This window comes from Oncorhynchus gorbuscha, linkage group LG05 (genome assembly GCF_021184085.1).
Source record: "Oncorhynchus gorbuscha isolate QuinsamMale2020 ecotype Even-year linkage group LG05, OgorEven_v1.0, whole genome shotgun sequence".
Lineage (NCBI taxonomy): Eukaryota > Metazoa > Chordata > Actinopteri > Salmoniformes > Salmonidae > Oncorhynchus > Oncorhynchus gorbuscha.
This window is the reverse complement of record NC_060177.1, coordinates 67439672-67467653: the sequence shown is the minus strand read 5'-3', so window position 1 is coordinate 67467653 and position 27982 is coordinate 67439672. Positions and strand designations below refer to the sequence as shown.

General features: G+C 45.3%; 1 protein-coding gene across 3 annotated transcripts in view; it reads left to right on the top strand.

The window, feature by feature from the left end:
• LOC124036361 (oxysterol-binding protein 2-like) overlaps positions 1–27982 on the top strand; it is a 99971-nt gene that overhangs the window by 21929 nt on the left and 50060 nt on the right. Inside the window, exons 2-3 of one of the 3 annotated variants that reach the window (XM_046350855.1) lie at positions 7914–8122; positions 19427–19504. The exons of 1 other annotated variant lie outside the window; for it this stretch is intronic. In XM_046350855.1, coding sequence (XP_046206811.1) covers positions 7914–8122; positions 19427–19504 — 287 coding nt within the window. The remainder of the gene's footprint in view (positions 1–7913; positions 8123–19426; positions 19505–27982) is intronic. One more of the 3 variants, XM_046350856.1, reaches the window with a different exon arrangement.

The following is a 27982-nucleotide window of genomic DNA, read 5'->3' as shown; positions in this document are numbered from 1 at the left end:
TTCACAATTCCTGACATTTAATCATAGTAAAATTCCCTCGTAGATCAGTTAGGATCACCACTTTATTTTAAGAATGTGAAATGTCAGAATAATAGTAGAGAGAATGATATATTTCAGCTTTTATTTCTTCACATTTTCAGTGGGTCAAAAGTTAACATATATTCAATTTGTATTTGGTAGCATTGCCTTTAAATTGTTTAATTTGGGTCAAATGTTTCGGTAGCATTCCATAAGTTTCCCACAGTAAGTTGGGTGAATTTTGGCCCATTCCTCCTGACAGAGCTGGTGTAACTGAGTCAGGTTTGTAGGCCTCCTTGATCGCACATGCTTTTTCACTTCTGCCCACACATTTTCTATAAGATTCAGGTCAGGGCTTTGTGATGGCCACTCCAATATTTGACTTTGTTGTCCTTAAGCCATTTTTCATCAACTTTGGAAGTATGCTTGGTGTCATTGTCCATTTGGATGATCCATTTGCGACCAAACTTTAACTTCCTGACTGATGTCTTGATCTTGCTTCAATATATCCACATAATTTTCAATTCCTCATGATGCCATCTATTTTGTGAAGTGCACCAGTCCCTCCTGCAGAAAGCACCCCCACAACATGATGCTGGCACCCCCGTGCTTCACGGTTGGGATGGTGTTCTTCGGCTTGCAAGCCTCCCCCTTTTTCCTCCAAGCATAACGATGGTCATTATGGCCAAACAGTTCTTCTATTTTTGGACTTTATTGGACTACAGGAAACAGCAAAGGGAGTACCCCCCCCCCATCCACATCAACGGGACAGCAGTGGAGAGGGTGGAAAGTTTTAAGTTCCTTTGTGTTCATATCACCAACAAACTGCAATGGGCCACGCACACAGACAGTGTGGTGAAGAAGGCGCAACAGCGCCTCTTCAACCTCAGGAAGCTGAAAAAATGTGTCTTGTCACCGAAAACCGTCACTAACTTTTACAGGTGCTCAATTGAGAGCATCCTGTTGGGCTATATCACCGCCTGGTACGGCAACTGCACCATCCACAACGGCAAGGCTCTCCAGAGGGTGGTGCGGTTTGCACAACGCGTCACTGGGGGCAAACTACCTGCCCTCCAGGACACCTACAACACCCGATGTCACAGGAAGGCAAAAAAAGATCATCAAGAACCACCCGAGTCACTGCCTGTTCACCCCGCTTCCATCCAGAAGGCGAGGTCAGTACAGGTGCATCAAAGCTAGGACAGAGAGATAGAAGCTGCTTTTGACTCAAGGCCATCAGACTATTAAACAGCCACCACTAGCGCAGAGAGGCTTCTGCACACCTACAGACTTGATATCATTGGTCACTTTAATAATGCCACTTTTAAGAATGTTTACATATCTTGCATTAATTCATATGTATATAATGTATACTGCATCCTTCACTATCTACTGCATCTTAGCCACTGTCACTGCTCATCCATATATATTGCTCAAAAAAATAAAGGGAACACTTAAACAACACAATGTAACTCCAAGTCAATCACACTTCTGTGAAATCAAACTGTCCACTTAGGAAGCAACACTGATTGTAACGGCGTTCGTCTGTTGAATGAAGAGAGTCAGACCGAAATGCAGCGTGTAGGTTATTCATGACTTTAATGAAGGAATTGCAGTACATGAAATAACTCATAAATACAAAAACAACAAACGGAACGTGAAACCTATACAGCCTATCTGGTGAACACTACACAGAGACAGGAACAAACACCCACAAAATACAAAGCGAAAGTCAGGCTGTCTAAATACGGTTCTCAATCAGAGACAACGACAAGCACCTGACTCTGATTGAGAATCGCCTCAGGCAGCCAAGCCTAACTAGACACACCCCTAATCAGCCGCAATCCCAAATAATACAAACCCCAATACGAAATACAACATATAAACCCATGTCACACCCTGGCCTACCCAAACATATAACAAAACACAAAATACAATGACCAAGGCGTGACACTGATTGACAATAAATTTCACATGCTGTTGTACAAATGGAATAGACAATAGGTGGAAATTATAGGCAATTAGCAAGACACCCCCAATAAAGGAGTGGTTCTGCACGTGGTGACCACAGACCACTTCTCAGGTCCTATTCTTCCTGGCTAAATTTTTTGTCACTTTTGAATGCTGGTGGTGCTTTCACTCTAGTGGTAGCATGAGACTGAGTCTACAACCCACACAAGTGGCTCAGGTAGTGCAGCTCATCCAGGATGGCACATCAATGCGAGCTGTGGCAAGAAGGTTTGCTGTGTCTGTCAGCGTAGTGTCCAGAGCATGGAGGCGCTACCAGGAGACAGGCCAGTACATCAGGAGACGTGGAGGAGGCCATAGGAGGGCAACAACCCAGCAGCAGGACCGCTACCTCCACCTTTGTGCAAGGAGGAGCAGGGGATCACTGCCAGAGCCCTGCAAAATGACCTCCAGCAGGCCACAAATGTGCATGTGTCTGCTCAAACAGTCAGAAACAGACTCCATGAGGGTGGTATGAGGGCCCGACATCCACAGGTGGGGGTTGTGCTTACAGCCCAACACCGTGCAGGACGTTGGCATTTGCCAGAGAACACCAAGATTGGCAAATTCGCCACTGGCACCCTGTGCTCTTCACAGATGAAAGCAGGTTCACACTGAGCACATATGACAGTCTGGAGACACCGTGGAGAAAGTTCTGCTGCCTGCAACATCCTTTAGCATGACCGGTTTGGCGGTGGGTCAGTCATGGTGTGGGGTAGCATTTCTTTGGGGGTCGCACAGCCCTCCATGTGCTCGCCAGTGGTAGCCTGACTGCGTAGGTACCGAGATGAGATCCTCAGACCCCTTGTTAGACCATATGCTGGTGTGGTTGGCCCTGGGTTCCTCCTAATGCAAGACAATGCTAGACCTCATGTGGCTGGAGTGTGTCAGCAGTTCCTGCAAGAGGGAGGCATTGATGCTATGGACTGGCCCGCCCGTTCCCCAGACCTGAATCCAATTGAGCACATCTGGGACATCATGTCTTGCTCCATCCACCAACGCCACGTTGCACCACAGACTGTCCAGGAGTTGGCGGATGCTTTAGTCCAGGTCTGGGAGGAGATACCTCAGGAGACCATCCGCCACCTCATCAGGAGCATACCCAGGCGTTGTAGGGAGGTCATACAGGCACGTGGAGGCCACACACTACTGAGCCTAATTTTGACTTGTTTTAAGGACATTACATCAAAGTTGGATCAGCCTGTAGTGTGGTTTTCCACTTCCATTTTGAGTGTGACTCTAAATACAGACCTCCATGGGTTGATAAATTTGATTTCCATTGATAAGATTTGTAATTTTGTTGTCAGCACATTCAACTATGTAAAGAAAAAAGTATTTAATAAGAATATTTCATTCATTCAGATCTAGGATGTGTTATTTTAGTGTTCCCTTTATTTTTTTGAGCAGTGTATTTTGTACTTAAATATTCTTATCCCATTCCTTTACTAGATTGTGTGTATTAGGTTTAGTTGTGGAATTTGTTAGATATTACCTGTTAGATACTGCCACACTGTCAGATCTAGAAACACAAGCATTTCGCTACACTCGCAATAACATCTGCTAACCATGTGTATGTAACCAATACAATTAGATTTGATTTGACACACACCGTGGGGGGACATTATTGACACACACCGTGGGCTGTATTACCTCCTCAGAAGCTGGTTGAGTTTAGCTGTTCTCACCATTACAGGAGGTCAGCGATCGGACACAGCTCCAGGGCACTGCAACTGTTACTGAGTAACTTATGTCTGGGCCTTGGATAACCGTGTATAAACAGATATCCTATACACACACTGCCCGTCCCAGCCCCTTATCCTGTATAATGTCTGCTGTTCTTTGAGCCTGTTCACATTAAACTGCTCCTTATTGGGTTGCTGAGGATAAAGCCGCTGTGAGTTGTGACTGAGCTCCTGCTCTGTCCTCAGAGGGGAGTTAGACTGACACCCTGGTCCCACCACACAGCCTAGCCAATACTAATTAGACTGAAGTGGCCCAATGTACCTACATGACAAAACTATGTGTTTGAGTAATAACTGTATTGCTCTTCTCCTGAGGACTTAATCTGCATCAAGGATTTGAAGGGTTTCATTCACCTGTGTCTGTTCTCTGATGATAGTCCAGCGTCTATGTTTAGCTCAGACTGATGAAGATTATTGAAAATGTGGAAACAAGTTGGTCGAAGGCAATTCTCTCTCTTTCTTTCTCTGTGGTCTTTCTCCCTTTTCCTCTCTCTCACACCCTCTCCCTTTCTCTCTGTCCTTTGTGTGCACTGTTGTTATTCATTGTTTGTTTTTGTCCACCATGGGGGTTTGGAGCCACACAATGGCCTTGTTATCCAACATTCTGTGGCCCACTGAAAGTGCAATACAAGGTTCTTTGCCCAAAGTATGTGTGCACACAGAATATGTTTTACTATCCTTGTGGGGACCTAAAATAGATTTCCATTAGAAATCCTATTTTCCCTAAAACCCTAAACCTAACCCTAACTCCTAAACCTGACCTTAACCCTAACTCCTAAACCTGACCTTAACCCTAACTCCTAAACCTGACCTTAACCCTAACTCCTAAACCTGACCTTAACCCTAACTCCTAAACCTGACCTTAACCCTAACTCCTAAACCTGACCTTAACCCTAACTCCTAAACCTGACCTTAACCCTAACTCCTAAACCTGACCTTAACCCTAACTCCTAAACCTGACCTTAACCCTAACTCCTAAACCTGACCTTAACCCTAACTCCTAAACCTGACCTTAACCCTAACTCCTAAACCTGACCTTAACCCTAACTCCTAAACCTGACCTTAACCCTAACTCCTAAACCTGACCTTAACCCTAACTCCTAAACCTGACCTTAACCCTAACTCCTAAACCTGACCTTAACCCTAACTCCTAAACCTGACCTTAACCCTAACTCCTAAACCTGACCTTAACCCTAACTCCTAAACCTGACCTTAACCCTAACTCCTAAACCTGACCTTAACCCTAACTCCTAAACCTGACCTTAACCCTAACTCCTAAACCTGACCTTAACCCTAACTCCTAAACCTGACCTTAACCCTAACTCCTAAACCTGACCTGGGAACTCCTAAACCTAAACTCCTAAACCTAAACTCCTAAACCTAAACTCCTAAACCTAAACTCCTAAACCTAAACCTGACCTTAACCCTAACTCCTAAACCTGACCTTAACCCTAACTCCTAAACCTGACCTTAACCCTAACTCCTAAACCTGACCTTAACCCTAACTCCTAAACCTGACCTTAACCCTATCTCCTAAACCTGACCTTAACCCTAACTCCTAAACCTGACCTTAACCCTAACTCCTAAACCTGACCTTAACCCTAACTCCTAAACCTGACCTGCACCCTAACTCCTAAACCTGACCTTAACCCTAACTCCTAAACCTGACCTTAACCCTAACTCCTAAACCTGACCTTAACCCTAACTCCTAAACCTGACCTTAACCCTAACTCCTAAACCTGACCTTAACCCTAACTCCTAAACCTTAACCCTAACTCCCCTAAACTCCTAAACCTAAACTCCTAAACCTAAACTCCTAAACCTAAACTCCTAAACCTAAACTCCTAAACCTAAACCTGACCTTAACCCTAACTCCTAAACCTGACCTTAACCCTAACTCCTAAACCTGACCTTAACCCTAACTCCTAAACCTGACCTTAACCCTAACTCCTAAACCTGACCTTAACCCTAACTCCTAAACCTGACCTTGCCTAACTCCTAAACCTGACCTTAACCCTAACTCCTAAACCTGACCTTAACCCTAACTCCTAAACCTGACCTTAACCCTAACTCCTAAACCTGACCTTAACCCTAACTCCTAAACCTGACCTTAACCCTAACTCCTAAACCTGACCTTAACCCTAACTCCTAAACCTGACCTTAACCCCTAACTCCTAAACCTGACCTCCCCGTGTCTCCTAAACCTGACCTTAACCCTAACTCCTAAACCTGTCCCCTAACTCCTAAACCTGACCTTAACCCTAACTCCTAAACCTGACCTTAACCCTAACTCCTAAACCTGACCTTAACCCTAACTCCTAAACCTGACCTTAACCCTAACTCCTAAACCTGTCTTAACCCTAACTCCTAAACCTGACCTTAACCTAACTCCTAAACCTTAACCCTAACTCCTAAACCCTAACCTAAACTCCTAAACCTAAACTCCTAAACCTAAACTCCTAAACCTAAACTCCTAAACCTAAACTCCTAAACCTAAACTCCTAAACCTAAACTCCTAAACCTAAACTCCTAAACCTAAACTCCTAAACCTAAACTCCTAAACCTAAACTCCTAAACCTAAACTCCTAAACCTAAACTCCTAAACCTAAACTCCTAAACCTAAACCTGACCTTAACCCTAACTCCTAAACCTGACCTTAACTCCTAAACCTAAACCTGACCTTAACCCTAACTCCTAAACCTGACCCTAACCCTAACTCCTAAACCTGACCCTAACCCTAACTCCTAAACCTTAACCTTAACTCCTAAACCTAAACTCCTAAACCTAAACTCCTAAACCTAAACTCCTAAACCTTAACTCCTAAACCTAAACCTGACCTTAACCCTAACTCCTAAACCTGACCTTAACCCTAACTCCTAAACCTGACCTTAACCCTAACTCCTAAACCTGACCTTAACTCCTAAACCTAAACCTGACCTTAACTCTTAAACCTGACCTTAACTCCTAAACCTAAACTCCTAAACCTGACCTTAACCCTAATTCCTAAACCTGACCTTAACCCTAACTCCTAAACCTGACCTTAACCCTAACTCCTAAACCTGACCTTAACCCTAACTCCTAAACCTGACCTTAAGCCTAACTCCTAAACCTGACCTTAAGCCTAACTCCTAAACCTGACCTTAAGCCTAACTCCTAAACCTGACCTTAAGCCTAACTCCTAAACCTGACCTTAACCCTAACTCCTAAACCTGACCTTAACCCTAACTCCTAAACCTGACCTTAACCCTAACTCCTAAACCTGACCTTAACCCTAACTCCTAAACCTGACCTTAACTCCTAAACCTAACCTTAACCCTAACTCCTAAACCCAACCCCTATTTGACTATCCTTGTGGGGATTTCTGTTGCTGGCTGTATGTAAGAATGTGTGTATAGACATGCTGGGAACAGAGAACACTGTTTAATACAGTCTACAAGACAGTAAGCCAAGGATGGCTCTTGACTGTTTTAACTTTCAACGCCACTGTCTTTTAATTTCACTATTACATGTGTCCCTCCCTATTTCGGACTCTCTCTATCCCTCTGTCTCCTTGCTTCCCTGCTTACTAGCTTCCTCTCACCTGAACCTGTACCTGAGCCGGGCCCCATCGCCAAATATTGGAATAATTGAGTGTTTTTTGTCATGACTGTTTATCAAGCGACTGCATACATTGTCCAGTCAGACATAAGTTACAGTAGGTTAGTAGTAGATACAAAGCATTGGGATTTGACTACTAATCAGCCTTTCTATATTTTTTGTTTTTGTCTCTGTCCCCGTGTCTGTCCCCATCTCTGTCCCCGTGTCTGTCCCCATCTCTGTCCCCGTGTCTGTCCCCATCTCTGTCCCCGTGTCTGTCCCTGTGTCTGTCCCTGTCTCTGTCCCTGTCTCTGTCCCCGTGTCTGTCTCTGTCCCCGTGTCTGTCCCCGTGTCTGTCCCCGTGTCTGTCCCCGTGTCTGTCCCCGTGTCTGTCCCCCGTGTCTGTCCCCGTCTCTGTCCCCGTCTCTGTCCCTGTCTCTGTCCCCGTGTCTCCATCTCTGCTTCTGTGACTTGGTGTCTTGTCCGTCTCTCTGTCTGCCTCTGTTTCTTGTGTCTGTGTCCCTGTCTCTCTCTGTCTCTCTGTCTGTCTTTGTGGTTGTTCCCCTGCAGGACTCAGGCAGAGATGGCCCATACATGTCGCGGCACCATCAACCTCGCCACGGCCCACATCGACACGGAGGACGCCTGTAACATCGTCCTGAGCAGCGGTGGGCGCACCTACCACCTGAAGGCCAGCACAGAGGTGGAACGTCAGAGATGGGTCACAGCGCTGGAGCTGGCCAAGGCCAAAGCCATCCGCATGATGAATGACCAGTCTGGTAAGAATGCCTGTTGTTTGATAATGTTATGCTTTTAAAGGGAGGCTGAACTTGCTGATTGTGCCTCGGTTTCAATTCTCCTCATTAGGAAATGTGACTGAGAAGAAGATTTGAGTTTTGGAGGTGTGCTTTGATGTGGGTGTCTCTTGTGTGTGAGTGTTTGAACGTGGGAAGCGTTTTGTACTTTGCCAAAACAATACACAGTTAGTCACTCACCCTACTAGATACACAGTCCTCGAGGTCTGGTGTCTGGAGACGGGTTGGTTGTTTAGCAACAAAACCCAGGCGTACGCAACTATGGGGAGAAAAACGGGGGCTTAGATTGTTGACAACATGTAAATTGTATTTAGTCATAAATACATTTGCACAATGAGCACTTGTTGTCTTTCAAATATATTGTTATAGTTGTTGGTTAGCTAGCTAGTGAATTTTAGCCATATTAGCATTAACATGAAATCAGTAAAAACACCTCAAAATAAGACAGTTTTGTCTTGATCTTGATACTATCTGAAACGAGCCACTTACAATTCCCCACACGGCAGCTTCTCTTCATTGTTGCTACTATCTGAAACGAGCCACTTACAATTCCCCACACGGCAGCTTCTCCTCATTGTTGCTACTATCTGAAACGAGCCACTTACAATTCCCCACACGGCAGCTTCTCCTCATTGTTGCTACTATCTGAAACGAGCCACTTACAATTCCCCACACGGCAGCTTCTCCTCATTGTTGCTACTATCTGAAACGAGCCACTTACAATTCCCCACACGGCAGCTTCTCCTCATTGTTGCTACTATCTGAAACGAGCCACTTACAATTCCCCACACGGCAGCTTCTCCTCATTGTTGCTACTATCTGAAACGAGCCACTTACAATTCCCCACACGGCAGCTTCTCCTCATTGTTGCTACTATCTGAAACGAGCCACTTACAATTCCCCACACGGCAGCTTCTCCTCATTGTTGCTACTATCTGACTGTTCAGATTCATAACAACTTGCGGTTTCCAGCCACATCGACGTGCGCATATCATTTCCGTTGTCAGCCAACCCGTATGTATACTGCCAACTATCAAACCAAATTGACCATGATGATCAGTTTGTGTGCAGCTGCGCTCTGAATGGATGATTACTTGGGTGCTGCTAGCTGTGGGCAGGATGAAATAAACCCAACTCAAGGAGAACTGTTATAATACCCTTAATTTCCCCCTTAATTATCTTGCAAATTTCTGTTTTGGACGAGACTGACTTTATGACCAAAATGATCCTATTTACACATTGTAGTACATTTTGACACAAGAATAAATGTTTTAGACTCATAACGATCCTTTCAAAAGGATAAGTTGCTGTTTTGGTTCTGTCACACTTTAAATGTACACTGTGAGTCCTGTATTGCTAATAGATTATTTAGACAGTCATTGTAAAAGAGAGTTTGATCTCAATATCTTACCAGGCTAAATAAAGGTGGAATAGATAGATTACCCTGCAAGGGAACTGGAGGAGGAGATTGTCAGTGTACACAGAGGGAGGATTTGCGTTGTGTGTGTCGTGTTGACAGGTCTGTTAGTTTAGTTGAACAAATACCCCGTAGGTGAAAGGTATTTCACTCACTTTATGGTCCAGCATGTTCAGAATGTCACTCTGTCCAGACAGACTGGCTATATCTGACATCCAGCCTCTGCTCAGGTCTCCAGTGTCCACTGGTATTTGTGCCGGATGTTTGGGTCTACATTCTAACTAGAAAACGCTGTAGAGTCCCCATTGTGGCCACAGGGGGCAGTGTGGTCCTCCCTCAGTGAGGAGGTTGGAACACAGACTACTTACTGTATGTTGCTACCATTACTGTGAGAACCAGCCGCTCATTCAGACTCTTGATAACAGAACTCTCTCCTTTCCAAAAGGACTCATTCTTGTTGCATGTGATTGGTGTCTGTTGTCAAAAGGCTGTGGGAAAAGCCTGGAAGGGCTTTCGTCTTCACATTTAAACCTGCCTGGCAGCAGCCCAACCCCTGCTTGCTCTCGTCTAGTCTACTAACTACAGTACACAGTGTCTCAAGAAAGACAGGCTATATATTCCCCTGTGCTCCATTTTAAAGTCAGCTCTCTAATTTTAGAGTGACTGAGTGAAGCAGAGAGAGAGAGAGCGAAAGAGGATGTGAAGAAAACATGTCATTCACAATTAGACTGGCACACGTGTGTTTGAAACTACACGTTCTGTATTTACACCATTAGGCTCTACCCTGTGTGTTTTGTGTAGCCAGGCCTGTGTGTCTGTCTCTGAGTGTGTGTGGCGTGGGTGTTCGGTCGCCTCAGTCTTAGGTGTGGTAATTGAGCCGTCTCTGCTGTCTGTCTGAGGCTGTGGGTGGTGAGTACTGGACACCAGCACCCCCTGTAGAGTCATTAACCAGGCAGGAGAGGAGAGCCAGGGAAACATACACATACAGCGACATAGATTTATAGAGACCCACAAACAGATAGCTATAGGCTGGATTTATGTTGATCCTCTCTACCCTAGAACAGACTGATACAGAGGGAAGCGTGGATCAGTTTGTGTTGAGCCTAAAGTGCTATTTCCCAACAATGCAGAGTTCAAATAAAAAAAATGAAATGGTAACACAGTAAAATAATGAGTACCCGTACCCTCTGCAGCGCCTTGGGGACAGATGCCAAGCAGTTGTCGTACAGTGATGCAGCCAGTCAAGATGCTGTTGGTGTGTTTGGACCATGATATGTCCTTAGTGATGTGGACACAGAGGGACTTGAAGCTCTCGACCCGCTCCACTACAGCCCCGTCAATATGAATGGGGACGTGCTCGGCTCTCCATTTCCTGTAGTCCACGTTCAGCTCCTTTGTCTTGTAGACGTTGAGGGAGAGGTTCTTGTCCTGGCACTACAGTGCTAGGTCTCTGACCTCCTCCTTGTAGGCTGCCTCATTGTCGTCTGTGATCAGGCCTACCACAGTCATGTCATCTGCAAAACGACATGATTGTTTTGGAGTCATGCGCAGCCACACAGTCTTGGGTGAACAGGGATTACAGGAGTGGAATAAGCACGCACCCCTGAGGGGCCCCTGTGTTGAGGGTCAGCGTGGCGAATGTGTTGTTGCCTACCCTCACCACCTGGGGGTGGCTCGTTAGGAATTCTAGGACCCAGTTGCAGAGGGAGGTGTTTAATCCCAGGGTCTTTAGCTTAGTGATGAGCTTGGAGGGAACTAATGGTGTTAAATGCTAAGCTTTGGTCAATGAACTTCTTTCTCATGTAAGTGTTCCTTTTGTCCAGGTGGGAAAGGGCAGTGTGTAGTGCAGTGGAGATTGCGTCATCTGTGGATCTGTTGGTGGCGGTTGCCTGTGTTGAGTGTGTGTATATGTGATGTTTGTCTCCTCAGGAAGACCATGCAATATCACTTTTGTGTGATAGGTCTTACATGCTGACCAAACCGCCCACATTGCATTAGCTAGCGCAGCAAAAAATGTTTGACATACAGCACCAGTCAAAAGTTTGGACACACCTACTCATTCAGGGTTTTTCTTTATTTCTACTGTTTTCTACACTGTAGAATAATAGTGAAGACATCAACACTATGAAACAGCACATATGGAATCATCTAGCAACCAAAAAAGTGTTTAACAAATCAAAATATATTTTATGTGAGATTCTTGAAAGTAGCCACCCTTTGCCTTGATGATAGCTTTGCACACGCTTGGCATTCTGTCAACCAGCTTCATGAGGTAGTCACTTGGAATGCATTTCAATTAACAGGTGTGCCTTGTTAATTGGTTGAATTTCTTTCCTCCTTAATGCGTTTGAGCCAATCAGTTGTGTTGTGACAAGGTAGGGGTGGTATACAGAAGAGATCCCTATTTGGTAAAAGACCAAGTCCATATTATGGCAAGAACAGCTCAAATAAGCAAAGAGAAATGACAGTCCATCATTACTTTAAGACATGAAGGTCAGTCAATCAGAAAAATGTCAAGAACTTTGAAAGTTTCTTTAAGTCCCACAAACCATGAAGCGCTGTGATGAAACTGTCTCTCATGAGGACCGCTACAGGAAAGACCCAGAGGTACCTCTGCTACAGAGGATATGTTCATTACAGTTACCTGTCTCTCATGAGGACCGCTACAGGAAAGACCCAGAGGTACCTCTGCTGCAGAGGATATGTTCATTACAGTTACCTGTCTCTCATGAGGACCGCTACAGGAAAGACCCAGAGGTACCTCTGCTGCAGAGGATATGTTCATTACAGTTACCTGTCTCTCATGAGGACCGCTACAGGAAAGACCCAGAGGTACCTCTGCTGCAGAGGATATGTTCATTACAGTTACCTGTCTCTCATGAGGACCGCTACAGGAAGGAAGACCCAGAGGTACCTCTGCTGCAGAGGATATGTTCATTACAGTTACCTGTCTCTCATGAGGACCGCTACAGGAAGACCCAGAACCTCTGACAGAGGATATGTTCATTACAGAGTCTCTCATGAGGACCGCTACCTCTGCTGCAGAGGATATGTTCATTACAGTTACCTGTCTCTCATGAGGACCGCTACAGGAAGGAAGACCCAGAGGTACCTCTGCTGCAGAGGATATGTTCATTACAGTTACCTGTCTCTCATGAGGACCGCTACAGGAAGGAAGACCCAGAGGTACCTCTGCTGCAGAGGATATGTTCATTACAGTTACCTGTCTCTCATGAGGACCGCTACAGCAGGAAAGAAAGACCCAGAGGTAAGGAAGACCCAGAGGTACCTCTGCTACAGAGGATATGTTCATTACAGTTACCTGTCTCTCATGAGGACCGCTACAGGAAAGACCCAGAGGTACCTCTGCTACAGAGGATATGTTCATTACAGTTACCTGTCTCTCATGAGGACCGCTACAGGAAAGACCCAGAGGTACCTCTGCTGCAAAGGATATGTTCATTACAGTTACCTGTCATGAGGACCGCTACAGGAAGGAAGACCCAGAGGTACCTCTGCTGCAGAGGATATGTTCATTACAGTTACCTGTCTCTCATGAGGACCGCTACAGGAAAGACCCAGAGGTACCTCTGCTACAGAGGATATGTTCATTACAGTTACCTGTCTCTCATGAGGACCGCTACAGGAAAGACCCAGAGGTACCTCTGCTGCAGAGGATATGTTCATTACAGTTACCTGTCTCATGAGGACCGCTACAGGAAAGACCCAGAGGTACCTCTGCTACAGAGGATATGTTCATTACAGTTGCCTGTCTCTCATGAGGACCGCTACAGGAAGGAAGACCCAGAGGTACCTCTGCTGCAGAGGATATGTTCATTACAGTTACCTGTCTCTCATGAGGACCGCTACAGGAAGGAAGACCCAGAGGTACCTCTGCTGCAGAGGATATGTTCATTATAGTTACCTGTCTCTCATGAGGACCGCTACAGGAAGGAAGACCCAGAGGTACCTCTGCTGCAGAGGATATGTTCATTACAGTTACCTGTCTCTCATGAGGACCGCTACAGGAAAGACCCAGAGGTACCTCTGCTGCAGAGGATATGTTCATTACAGTTACCTGTCTCTCATGAGGACCGCTACAGGAAAGACCCAGAGGTACCTCTGCTGCAGAGGATATGTTCATTACAGTTACCTGTCTCTCATGAGGACCGCTACAGGAAAGACCCAGAGGTACCTCTGCTGCAGAGGATATGTTCATTACAGTTACCTGTCTCTCATGAGGACCGCTACAGGAAGGAAGACCCAGAGGTACCTCTGCTGCAGAGGATATGTTCATTACAGTTACCTGTCTCTCATGAGGACCGCTACAGGAAGGAAGACCCAGAGGTACCTCTGCTGCAGAGGATATGTTCATTACAGTTACCTGTCTCTCATGAGGACCGCTACAGGAAAGACCCAGAGGTACCTCTGCTACAGAGGATATGTTCATTACAGTTACCTGTCTCTCATGAGGACCGCTACAGGAAAGACCCAGAGGTACCTCTGCTACAGAGGATATGTTCATTACAGTTAACAGCCTCAGATTGCAACCCAAATAAATGCTGAACGGAGTTCAAGTAACAGACACATCTCAACATCAACTGTTCAGAGGAGACTGAATCAGGCCTTCATTGTCTATTTTCTGCAAATAAACCACTACTATTGTTCTTTGTTCTAATGAGTCCAAATTGTAGATTTTTGGTTGCAACTGCCGTGTGGACGCAGAGTAGGTGAACAGATGATCTCTGCATGTGTGGTTCCCACCGTGAAGCATGGAGGAGGAGCATTGTGCTACACCCACAATAACATCTGCTAAACACGTGTATGTGACGAATAGCATATGATTTGAAAGGAGGTGTGGGGGTACTTTGCTGGTGACACTGTCTGTGATTTATTTAGAATTCAAGTCACACTTAACCAGCATGGCTACCACAGCATTCTGCAGCAATAGGCCATCCCATGGTTTGTGCTTAGTCCCACTTCATTTGTTTTTCAACAGGACTGTTATGTATACTCCCTCCGGTGCTCCAGGTCACATGGCTGCCCATTATTACGCACCTGTGCCTCATGAGACTCACCTGGACTCCATCATCTGCCTGATTACCTCCACTATATTTGTAACTCCCCTTGGTTCTTTCCCTAGGCGCTATTGTTTCTGTTTCAGTGTTTCATGTCTGTACGCTAGTTGTGTTTCTTATTTTGTTTCTTGTTTGGCTCCTTGTGTTATTTATTATTAAAGTCACTCCCTGTACTTGCTTCCCGACTCCCAGCATACACGTTACGAGGACAATGACCCAATACACCTCCAGGCTGTGTAAGGGCTATTTGACCAATAAGGAGAGTGCTACATCAGATGACCTGGCCTCAACAATCACCTGAACTCAAACCAATTGAGATGGTTTGGGATGAGTTGGAGTTGAAGACAAAGCAGCAAACAAGTGCTCAGCATATGTGGGAACTCCTTCAAGACGGTTGGAAAAGCATTCCATGTGAAGCTGGTTGAGAGAATGCCAAGAGTGAGCAAAGCTGTCATCAAGGCAAGAAAAACCCTTGAATGAGTAGGTGTGTCCAAACTGTTTGCTGGTAGTGTACATGTTATTCAATCATTTCATCCAAGCTGCTTGTGCACGTCAACAGGCGTGTGCGTAGCTAGGTGCTAAAATAGAACTAACTAGGTTTCCCCTTTTTATCTGTGGATTGATTGTTGGAGTAGAAAACACACTTTTGGATGACTCAAAATTGGTACCAATTCTATAAAGATCCAGTCAAAAAAATAGGACCATATTCATTTCAGGTAAAATATCAACTACATGTTTATCGTCCAGGACAATGTAGCTAGCAACAGCAGGCTGGCTAAATGTCCATGAATGTTTCATGTGTTTTTTTTTTACAAGTTTCCAAATTCATATAGTTGGTTCACAGTTGGTTTTGGTATTTTAACCTTCGTGTTATGACCTTGTCTGTTGGGGACAGAACAAATCAGACGCACGCGCTGAGCCGGTTAGGCCAATATGTTAGAAAGTGTAAATGAGAGCAGATCAGTTAACATGTATTTGATCAATCTCTGTGGTTGTGTGTTTTGCGCTACATTGATCTCAGTGCTTTATGTCATAGTGTTTCAGAAGTGAACACGTTTGTCTTCTCAGAGAGACCATGCAGTATCATTACTATGTGTGGTCGTGTGGATCCTTTTCTCTCCAGCTCCCTCACGCCTTACTGCATCTAGGAGGATGAGTTAACGCAGACTTAACAGGGAGAGAGTGACACACACAACCATGTTTACAGTCAGTTGAGTTGCTCTTAGGAGCTGGAAGAGTAAATAGACTAACTCAGTGTGGGGGGGATGAATAACTGTGTGGGCCTGAGATAGATGTTCATCAAACTCAAGATGTGGCTGGTGAAAGTGTTATGTTAGGTGCTTTTAGAACAGGTCTTGGTACAGTACCGTCTCCCAGTGTTGCTGTCTGTCACATCCTCTCCACCTCCTATTGATCTCCTGAGGAGGAAGACACACACACACACACACATATTATCATTAAACACCTTTCGTCATCAGTCCAGCTTGTGTTCCTTGTTCTCACTACCGCTAGCTGTCTTCTCACTCTTATTTTTATCCTTCCCTCTCAGCCGAGACCCAATAGACCCTTTAATATCCCTTCCATATTCCCCTGCCTCCAGCACTCTGTCTTCCCCAGACTCTGTCTGTACTAGATCCATAAACCATTCATCTGTGATGGTGGACAGACTCACACCAAAGCAGGCATGAGCAGCACAGCAGCACAGTCAGTTCCTCTTTAATCTATAGTTAGTGACAGAGCTGCTGCCGATCTTTCTTCATTAATGGAGTCAGGATTGCCATGGTTGAACAGAACGAATCCTCTGGAGGCACAACTGGCTGTTAGGTAGCGCTTGACTTGTACTTAAATAGATGCTGTTTATATTTAGGTGCTGGAACTCCACCATTTTGAGCTAATATTCTAGAAGTACCACAACTCGAGAAGTGAAACATGTGAGGTACGGGTACTCTGATTCGGTGAGCTCCTGCCCAAGTCTGGTCATGGTGTGTTTTGTCATATATATACTTTTTAATCCCAGCCGGTAGGCCGTCATTGTAAATAGTATTTGTTCTTAACTGACTTGCCTAGTTAAACAAAGGTTAAATAAAAGGTCCAGCACTGCTGTTAGGGCTAATAAATGACTAGTCCTGTGCAGACCCTGTGCTACGTAAGCAGCCAGTAGGGGACAGTGATTCCCCTCCTATTCCCAACTCAATGCATTTCCCACTTGGTTTGATAACCAATATGAATTCAATGAGAAATATTTCAAGAAAATGTGTAGTAGAACACAAATAATAAACAAGAGTAAGGTAAACAAATTGTGTAGCAGTTGGCAATGAATCATCGGTGTTAAATGGCAATTCAGAGCAGAGCCTCTGTGAACATCAAGCAGCTTGTGGGCAGCTGCCTTCCTTCCTGGTCTCTCCATGAAGCTCCATGCAGCCCCTTCAGTCCTCTCCTCCCTGCTAGATTAGACTAATGGAGGGGCTGCAGGAGGAGCCAATCGATTGGGCTGCTTCAGGTGCAGAAGAACGGGACCAGTCAGGTGGGGGGAGCAGCACAGAGGAGGCTCCCTGTCCATGTGTGTGTCCCAAATGGCATCCTATTCCCTTTATAATGTGCTGCATTTGACTAGTGCCCATATTGGGCTCTGGTCAAAAGTAGTACACTATTGAAAATAGGGTGCTGTTTGGGACGCAGCCTCTCCCTCTGTGTGCTCTCCCTCTGTGTGCTCTCCAACTCCATGTGGGACCAGAGCTCTGTGCCTCTCCCTCTGTGTGCTCTCCAACTCCATGTGGGACCAGAGCTCTGTGCCTCTCCCTCTGTGTGCTCTCCAACTCTATGTGGGACCAGAGCTCTGTGCCTCTCCCTCTGTGTGCTCTCCAACTCCATGTGGGACCAGAGCTCTGTGCCTGTCCCTCTGTGTGCTCTCCAACTCCATGTGGGACCAGAGCTCTGTGCCTCTCCCTCTGTGTGCTCTCCAACTCCATGTGGGACCAGAGCTCTGTGCCTCTCCCTCTGTGTGCTCTCCAACTCTATGTGGGACCAGAGCTCTATCTCCCTCTGTGTGCTCTCCAACTCCATGTGGGACCAGAGCTCTGTGCCTCTCCCTCTGTGTGCTCTCCAACTCCATGTGGGACCAGAGCTCTGTGCCTCTCCCTCTGTGTGCTCTCCAACTCTATGTGGGACCAGAGCTCTGTGCCTCTCCCTCTGTGTGCTCTCCAACTCCATGTGGGACCAGAGCTCTGTGCCTCTCCCTCTGTGTGCTCTCCAACTCCATGTGGGACCAGAGCTCTGTGCCTCTCCCTCTGTGTGCTCTCCAACTCCATGTGGGACCAGAGCTCTGTGCCTCTCCCTCTGTGTGCTCTCCAACTCCATGTGGGACCAGAGCTCTGTGCCTCTCTAAGTAAGTGACTCACAGTGAAAGCCATGGCCATGCATTGATCTGACTGGCTAAACGCTCGATACGCAATGTTGATGAGTCTGTTACCGGACACAAATCTTCAGTATGTAAGTATGCTGTGGTGGTGCTGCTGCTGTGTGTGAGACGAGAGCATATGCTTTTGCATATGTAATCTGTGGATCCTTGCTGGTGGGGTCAGTATGGTAGTGAGTGATTCATTTCTGTGAGAAGAGTTTATCAAGGAAAACTTCCAAAAGGACTAATTTGAGGCAGAAAGGAGTTTCGGCACTCAGCATATAAAGGCAGAGATTGATTTATTTTAGCTCACTTTAATCCATTGTACAGGATGAGAGCAGGTGACTGGAGTTTCGACATCAAGCTGAAGAAGAGGTCAGCTTGTCTTTGAAACGTCAGTCACCTTCTCACCTGTACAATGGATTAAAGTGAGCTAAAATAAATCAATCTCTGCCTTTTTTGTTGAGTGTTCCAACTCCTTTCTGCCTCGAATTAGTCCTTTTGTTGACCACCCCTCCTTCCCTTTGTTTGCTGAAGCGTGAAGTGATTCATATGTGTATTGTAGGTTAGGACCAGTACACCCAGGGGACCAGGGATATCTGCCTAATATCTGCCTGCCCTCCGCTGAGGTCAGCTTTATGGGACAAGTCGCTCCCTCCCTTCCCATGTCTATTCCTGTCCACACCTCTGTTTCTGTACACCCCTTGTCTGTTAGAACGGTCCTGTGGGATGGGAAGCATCCATCTACGCGACATTCCTCTTCTCACACATCCCCACAGTCCCACCCTCTATCCTCCCTCACTCTCTCAAATAATAATACAAGTAGGCTACATCCTTCCCTCTTTCTCTCTTTTCCTGCTTTCATCTCCTCTCTCCCACCCCGTCCACTGAGGAGGCTGGGTGGGTAGTGGACAGTAGTGAATGGTAATTCTCTGTCCGTGGTCCTGAAACCCGAGAGCATATCTAAGGGGACAGTGTGGGGATTGATTAGGAAAGCATGATGGAACATGCCTCAATGCATCCCTCTGTTTTACCTCTCCCCCTCTCTCTTACTCCCTCTCCCCCTCTCTCTCCCTCTCTCCTACTCCCTCTCCCTACTCTCCCTCCTCTTTACACTCCCTCCCGTCTCCTTTCCCTGGCCATCTCCCTGCTTTCTTTCCCCTCATTCGCTCACTCCCTCTCTACCTCTCTCTCTCACTCACTCCCTCTCTGTTTCTCTTGCTTGTTCACTCTATCTTTCGCTCTTTCTCTCCCACTCTCGTTCTGTCTCAGTATGCAATTTACTGTGCTTCTCACTCTGAGGGACTCGTTCTGAATGGAATGACTTTTTTCTGCTTTTTCCAACTCATGCTCCGTACCTCTTCCCATTCCTAAAGAGTTCCTCTATCCCACTGGGACTGGACCTGACAGGGAAAAAGGCAAGAGCAGGATTTCAGGCACATTCAGACCTGTGAGTAAGTACAGCTTTTTCTCCATTCAACTGTCGTTCTGAGATAAACAGTTGAGGATATAGTTGGGGTAGGTTGGTTATTTGTTTGAGTGTCCGTGTGTGTGCTTATGAATGTGTGTGTTGTGGATAGGTTATTGGGCTATTCACTGTCCCCTATATGCTTGGTTTGTGGTGGAGTTGTTGAGGGGGAGTCAATCATGTTGTCTTTGTCCTGGTTACCATGGTGGAACACAGTGGTGCTGCTATTCCCACTGTCTCTCTCAACACTCTGCTATATTCAGATACTGAACTGATGGGCCGGACTCCTGCTTCCTGGATGTTTTTGTTCAGGTGTGTGTGTGTGTGTGTGTGTGCGTGTGCATGTCCGTGTGTGTGTGCGTGTTAGTAAGTGTAGATGAGAGCAAATCAGTTAACATACATTTGATCAATCTCTGTATTTGTGTGTATTGCGCTCAATTTTGTATCTCAGTACTTTATATCGCAATGTTTCAGATACGAACACGTATAACAACCTGCTCAGAATGACTTGGGGTAGCTGACAGATGGTCCTTATGGTTTTTCCCTCGCTAATCAGTCCGTTTTAAAATGTGTGTATCACTGTGTCTGGGTTGTGTTTTCTGTTTGGTCTCAGATCTGCAGGCTTGGGCAGAGACACACACCGGTTGTTTTGGAGTGTGATCCTGTCCCTCTAATGAAGCTGAACGACGCCGGTGCTGTGTGGACAGGAGGATGATGGAGGGTGGGTTGGGAGTAGAGGAGGAGAGAGAAGCTCTATGATCAGTAACACATTAGCAGTCCAGTTACCCTGCCAAAACTAGGCCACCATTAGTGGGACTCTCTCTCTCCATTCTTATCCTTTCCCACTGTCTGTTGTTATTCCGTCTCTGTGTCTCTATGCTGTGACAGCAGCTCAAGTCCCTCCATCCCTTTCTAGTCCTTGGTGATGTGTATGGCTCCATGCTCACCCCCGCTCTCTTTTCGCTGTCTTTCCCTGTTGGCCTGCTGCTGTGCTCTGGGCAGGGTGTCAGCCTGAGTTTGAAGCTGTGCTGTCACATACTAAGTCTGACCTTTCTAAACCAGCACATTCCGCAGATGAACAGTGCAGAACTCCAGGACCCGCTGCACTGATATGCCAACACATCGCTCTCTCTCTCTCTTTCACTCATCCCTCAACTCTTTCCAGTCTGTCATCCCACTTCCATCTGTGTCTCACCCTGTTTTCCTTCCCACTGCATCTTTCAAAAAAAGTCATTGGCTTCCCCCCCTCGCAATATCTCTTCCTCCCCTCTTCTCTTTCTGTTTTTTTCTCTCCCTCCTCTCCTATCCCATTCAGAGGTGACACAAGGTAGACAGTGTCCCAGATATTTAGCACCTGTGGTTTGAATGGTCTTTAAACATTCCCCATTGGGGAAAACCGCTGCATGGACGAGACAATGATGCCATTCCAGTCCCTCCCTTATCACTCAGGCACAGGGCTGGAGGCAATACTCATAAAGAGCCAGTGTATGGCTCTCTCTGTTCTTGTTACATTTTACACTGATGTGCGTTAGCGAGAGGGTAGTGTTATCTAGTAGTGCTGGAAATAGCCAGGAACCTCCCAATAGGATATGATCACGGTACTTCGGTGACGATATGTTATGTATTGGGATTCGATACTGCGATTTTGTGATGGGAGGTTCCAAACATTTATTATATATACAAAAGTATGTGGACACCCCTTCAAATTAGTGATTTGGTTATTTCAGCCACACCCGCTGCTGACAGGTGTAGAACATTGAGCACACAGCCATGCAATCTCCACAGACAAACATTGGCAGTAGAATAGCCTTGCTCAGTGATTTTCAACATGGCTCCGTCATAGGATGCCACCTTTCTAACTAGTCAGTTTGTTAAATTTCTGCCCTACTTTAGTTTTTGTTGTGCAGTAGAAATGTCTAGGAGCAACAACCGCTCAGCTGCCTCTGGATGCAACGTCAGCACAAGAACCGTTCGTCGGGAGCTCCATGAAAAGGATTTCCATGTCCGAGCAGCGTCTGCTGGAGCAGTCCGATGAATCTGGGTTTAACGGATGCCAGTAGAACGCTATCTGCCCAAATACATAGTGCCAACTGTAAAGTTTGGTGGAGGAGGAATAATGGTCTGGGGCTGTTTTTCATGGTTTGCCTAGGCCCCTTAGTCCAGTGAATGGAAATCTTAACGCTACAGCATACAATGACAATCTAGACGATTCTGTTTGGGGAAGATGATTTCCTGTTTCAGCATGACAATGCCCCGTGCACAAAGCGAGGTCCATACAGAAATGTTTTGTCCGGGTTGAGAGTTTGGCCTAGCGTCGTCCGGGTTAGGGAGGGTTTGGCCGGAAGGGATATCCTTGTCTCATCGCGCACCAGCGACTCCTGTGGCGGGCCGGGTGCAGTGAACGCTAACCAGGTTGCCAGGTGCACGGTGTGTCCTCTGACACATTGGTGCGGCTGGCTTCCGGGTTGTATGTGCGCTGTGTTTAGAAGCAGTGCGGCTTGGTTGGGTTGTGTTTCGGAGGACGCATTACTTTCGACCTTCGTCTCTTCCGAGCCCGTACGGGAGTTGTAGCGATGAGACAAGATAGTAACTACTAACAATTGGATACCATGAAATTGGGGAGAAAAAGGGGGGTAAAATTCTAAAAATTAAAAAAAGTAAGGGAGGAGGATGGTAAATGTGATCTGCTTAACATTCCAATAGCAATTGACATACCTTTGTATGCCTCCTTGTCTACATACCTACAGACACAAACATGAGCAGTTCAGTCATCTGCCCCCAGTACAGCCAGCTTTCAACATTCTTATAGCCTACATATTCTTACCTCTGTTGATTGATATCCATTGAATTGTCCATTTTCTGTTTTAGAAAGATTCGCACAAATATGAAAAGATGAATGTTTACATCATAAAACAATATCAATTTAGAGGGACACACCTTACCGTCAATTGAAGAGGTCTTTCCATTTTTCAGTTACATTTTGCACCTGCTGTCCTTTCAAATTAAAATCCAAATGTTTCAGTTGGGCAGTTAGGTTCTTGTAAGAAACCCCACCCACTAAGGAAGTTCCTCAATGAACCCCACCTCCTATGAGGTTCTTGGAAGAACCTTTTTCGGGGCAATTTTCAGTGCAAGAACCCTAAGGTTTTTCAAAGAACTTTGTTGCGTGCAGTGTTGCAGCGTCAATACAGCCTGGGGTTCGATTCCAGACTGTCATCCCTATGTGACCGGGAGTCCCATAGGGCGGCGCACAATTGGCCCAGCGTCATCTGGGTTAGGGGAGGGTTTGTCCGGGAGGGCTTAACTTGGCTCATCGTGCTTTAGCGACTCTGTGTGGCGAGCCGGTTTGGTGAGTCATGTTTCGGAGGATGCATACTCGACCTTCGCCTCCCCCGAGCACGTTTGGGAGCTGCAGCAATGAGACCAGATCATAATCACGAAATGGGTTGTCGAGATCGGTGTGAAAGAAACTTGACTGGCCTGCACAGAGCCCTTTATTTAGTCTTTATTTAACTCGGCAAGTCAGTTAAGAACACATTCTTATTTTCAATGACGGCCTAGAAACGGTGGGTTAACTACCTCCTGGGCAGAACGACAGATTTTCACCTTGTCAGCTCGGGGGATCCAATCTTGCAACCTAACAGTTAACTAGTCTAACGCTATAACCACCTGCCTCTTGTTGCACTCCACAACTTGAACTTAGACACTTCAGTGAGTGGGTTTATAACTTATGAGCACAAAGTTCTTTGCCTGTTACGCGAATGTATTAAGCCAAGGTAAGTTGCTAGCTAGCATTAAACTTAACTATAAAAAATAATCAATCAATCATAATCACTAGTTAACTTCACATGGTTGATGATATTACTAGTTTATCTAGCGTGTCCTGTGTTGCATATAATCTGACTGAGTATACAAGTATCTGACTGAGCAGTGGTAAGCAGCAGCAGGCTCGTAAGCATCCATTCAAACAGCACTTTTGTGAGTTTTACCAGCAGCTCTTCGTTGTGCGTCAAGCATTGCGCTGTTTATGACTTCAAGCCTATCAACTCCCGAGACGAGGCTGGTGTAACTGAAGTGAAATGGCTAGCTAGTTAGCAGGGTGCGCGCTAATAGCGTTTCAAACGTCACTCGCTCTGAGTGGTTGTTCCCCTTGCTCTGCATGGGTAACGCTGCTTCGAGGGTGGCTAATGTCGTTGTGTTCCTGGTTCGAGTCCAGGGAGGAGTGAAGAGAGGGACGAAAGCTATACTGTTACACTTGCAATACTAAAGTGCCTATAAGAACATCCAATAGTCAAAGGTTAATGAAATACAAATGGTATAGAGAGAAATAGTCCTATAATTCCTATAATAACTACAACCTGAAACGTCTTAACTGGGAATATTGAAGACTCATGTTAAAAGGAACCACCAGCTTTCATATGTTCTCATGTTCTGAGCAAGGAACTTAAACATTAGCTTTCTTACATGGCACATATTGCACTTTTACTTTCTAAGCAAATCTTGTCTGCTAAATGAACTTGTATAGCCCACAGCCATATGGCATAGCCAGATCAGGGCCTAATATAAGGACAACTCAGAGTATGCTATTCTGTTCCTCTGAAATACATTTTCTTCATATCATGTTTCTTTAGAACTGTCTAAAATAAATAATTTATTTATTGTGAAGGTGTAGGCTATATTACATTTATTTATTATACTTTCAAAATGTAGATGTTCCAAAGGTCTCCATGTGTGGAAGCCAGGAGATGCTAAATGTGTTTGTTAATTAATGGTAAGTTACTGAGAGACCGGCAGTTTTTTGCTTGACAATCACCGGGTGACAAAATGTCATGACCGCCTCAATCCTAGGTGTGTCCAATGAGGATCTCTGTATGCTGTGCTGCTTTAAAGACTAATACATTGGGATGCAGAATGTCACACACACTCAGTGCATAGATGGAAGAAGTGCCCCCCCCCCCTCTTAAAACAGGGAAACTTCTAAACTCCTAAAACATTGGGTTATGACAGGTATAGCTGGGGGTTTTTGTATTCTGGTTTGCTCTGGTTTCCTTCATAATTGGATTGTTGTCCCGTGGGTTATCTAGATCAGTTTTCATCTGTATGGCTTGGGACTCTGACACATCATCATGTCTCACAACCCTGATGTTGAAGTCGGTCTTGAATCTTATGTACAGTAAGATCAGACAGCTGCCTCTCCTTCTAGTTAGTGACTTGCTTTACTCAGTCATTCTCTGTTTGGCTGGCTGGGGATCACTATTCCAGCTGGGCATTGTGCCAGGCCTGGCAGGCTGAGGCTGGGGCCACCCTGTTCCCTATATAGTGCACTACTTTTGACCATGGGCCAAAGATTTTGGTCAAATGTAGTGCACTATGTAGGGAATAGGGTGCCATTGGGACACAGAATAAAGCAGCTTCATTAGGTCTGCTGGGAAACCTGTGCCTTCCTTCCCCCTCACCACAAGAGGGCAAACCTGGCACCAGGCTCAATGTAGACAAGGACCTGTCCTCCTTCCTGTCACCTTTCCTCTCCCTATGATCTTTTCTCCTAACTGTTGTCATTGGAGTTACATTTTGTTATTTCAGATTATTCTCAGTTTGGTGTTTGTATGTGTAGGGAGTGGCTATGCATATTCATTTAGTAGTTGCTAGCTGGGATGACTCGTTGGTCTAGTGTATTGACGGTCAGCTATAATTGGGCGGTGCTCCGTGGGACATTAATATGAAGTGTTGTGTCAGCCTGTAATTGCCAAATCATCAAGTCAACCCCTTGCAATAAAGCAGCCCCAGGCCCAGCCTCAGGCAAGAAGCAGTAACTCTCTGCTCTAACCATATGGTTAATTGAAGATCCTCAACCTCCTTTTGATGTCTGGCTTAGCGTCATCCATAGGGAGAGGGCAGGAGGAATGGAGATCATATTTCAGAGGGAATCGCCATGCTCATTTAGTTTGTAGTAGGCATTGCTTGGTCCTTGATGTAAAAAAGAAAAAAGATTTTAACATTCCGTTCAATTTGGCTGCCATCACCATAACTAGTGCCATCTTTGTCCAGAGACGGTTTCATCCATAGCACAACCTTTCTTTTTTATAATGTTGCTTCCTTTTCTCAGAGAGAAATGTTTGCTCTTTTGAACTTAGACACTTCAGTGAGTGGGTTTATAACTTATGAGCACAAAGTTCTTTGATTGGGGCCATGAGAAGAAATGTCTGGATTTTATTCTCAAACGCAGTAACCAGATACAGTGGGGCAAAAAAGTATTTAGTCAGCCACCAATTGTGCAAGTTCTCCCACTTAAAAATATGAGAGAGGCCTGTAATTTTCATCATAGGTACACTTCAACGATGACAGACAAAATTAGGGAAAAAAATCCAGAAATTCACTTTGTATGATTTTTTAAATGAATATATTTGCAAATTATGGTGGAAAATAAGTATTTGGTCACCTACAAACAAGCAAGATTTCTGGCTCTCACAGACCTGTAACTTCTTCTTTAAGAGGCTCCTCTGTCCTCCACTCGTTACCTGTATTAATGGCACCTGTTTGATCTTGTTATCAGTATAAAAGACACCTGTCCACAACCTCAAACAGTCACACTCCAAACTCCACTATGGCCAAGACCAAAGAGCTGTCAAAGGACACCAGAAACAAAATTGTAGAACTGCACCAGGCTGGGAAGACTGAATCTGCAATAGGTAAGCAGCTTGGTTTGAAGAAATCAACTGTGGGAGCAATTATTAGTAAATGGAAGGCACACAAGACCACTGATAATCTCCCTCGATCTGGGGCTCCATGCAAGATCTCACCCCGTGGGGTCAAAATGATCAAAAGCACGGTGAGCAAAAATCCCAGAACCACACAGGGAGACCTAGTGAATGACCTGCAGAGAGCTGGGATCAAAGTAACAAAGCCTACCATCAGTAACACACTACGCCGCCAGGGACTCAAATCCTGCAGTGCCAGATGTGTCCCCCTGCTTAAGCCAGTACATGTCCAGGCACATCTGAAGTTTGCTAGAGAGCATTTGGATGATCTAGAAGAAGATTGGGAGAATGTCATATGGTCAGATGAAACCAAAATATAACTTTTTGGTAAAAACTCAGCTCGTTGTGTTTGGAGGATAAAGACTGCTGAGTTGCATCCAAAGAACACCATACCTACTGTGAAGCATGGGGGTGGAAACATCATGCTTTGGGGCTGTTTTTCTGCAAACGGACCAGGACGATTGATCCGTGTAAAGGAAAGAATGAATGGGGCCATGTATCGTGAGATTTTGAGTGAAAACCTCCTTCCATCAGCAAGGGCATTGACTATAAAACGTGGCTGGGTCTTTCAGCATGACAATGATCCCAAACACACCGCCCGGGCAACGAAGGAGTGGCTTCGTAAGAAGCATTTCAAGGTCCTGGAGTGGCCTAGCCAGTCTCCAGATCTCAACCCCATAGAAAATCTTTGGAGGGAGTTGAAAGTCCGTGTTGCCCAGCAACAGCCCAAAACATTACTGCTGTAGAGGAGATCTGCATGGAGGAATGGGCCAAAATACCAGCAACCGTGTGTGAATACTTACAGAAAACGTTTGACCTCTGTCATTGCCAACAAAGGGTATCTAATGAAGTATTGAGAAACTTTTGTTATTGACCAAATACCTATTTTCCACCATAATTTGAAAATAAATAAATTAAAAATCCTACAATGTGATATTCTGGATTTTTTTTCTAATTTTGTCTGTCATAGTTGAAGTGTACCTACAGGCCTCATCTTTTTAAGTGGGATAACTTGCAAAATTGGTGGCTGACCAAATACTTTTTTGCCCCACTGTATAAAGTATGTAAATAATATAATGGACATACCTTGAGTGAACAAAATATTAGGAACATCTGCTCTTTTTATTGCAGACTGACCAGGTTAATCTAAGTGGAAACTATGAACGCTCATTGATGTCACTTATTAAATCCATTTCAATCAGTGTAGATGAAGGGGAGGAGACGGGTTAAAGAAGGGTTTTTAAGGCTTGAGACAATTAAAACATGGATTGTGTATGTGTGCGCTTCAGAGATGAATGGGCAAGACAAAATATTTAAGTGCCTTTGAACAGGGTATGGTAGTAGGTGCCAGGTGCACTGGTTTGAGTGTGTCAAGAACGGCAATGCTGCTGGGTTTTTCATGCTCAACAGTTTCCCGTATGTATCAAGAATGGTCCACCACCCAAAGGACTTCCAGTCAACTTGAACTGCCCGGAGCCCAGTATATAAGACTGTTTATCACCATGTCCTTCACTACAGATCTACTTCAGTATATAAGACTGTTTATCACCATGTCCTTCACTACAGATCTACTTCAGTATATAAGACTGTTTATCACCATGTCCTTCACTACAGATCTACTTCAGTATATAAGACTGTTTATCACCATGTCCTTCACTACAGATCTACTTCAGTATATAAGACTGTTTATCACCATGTCCTTCACT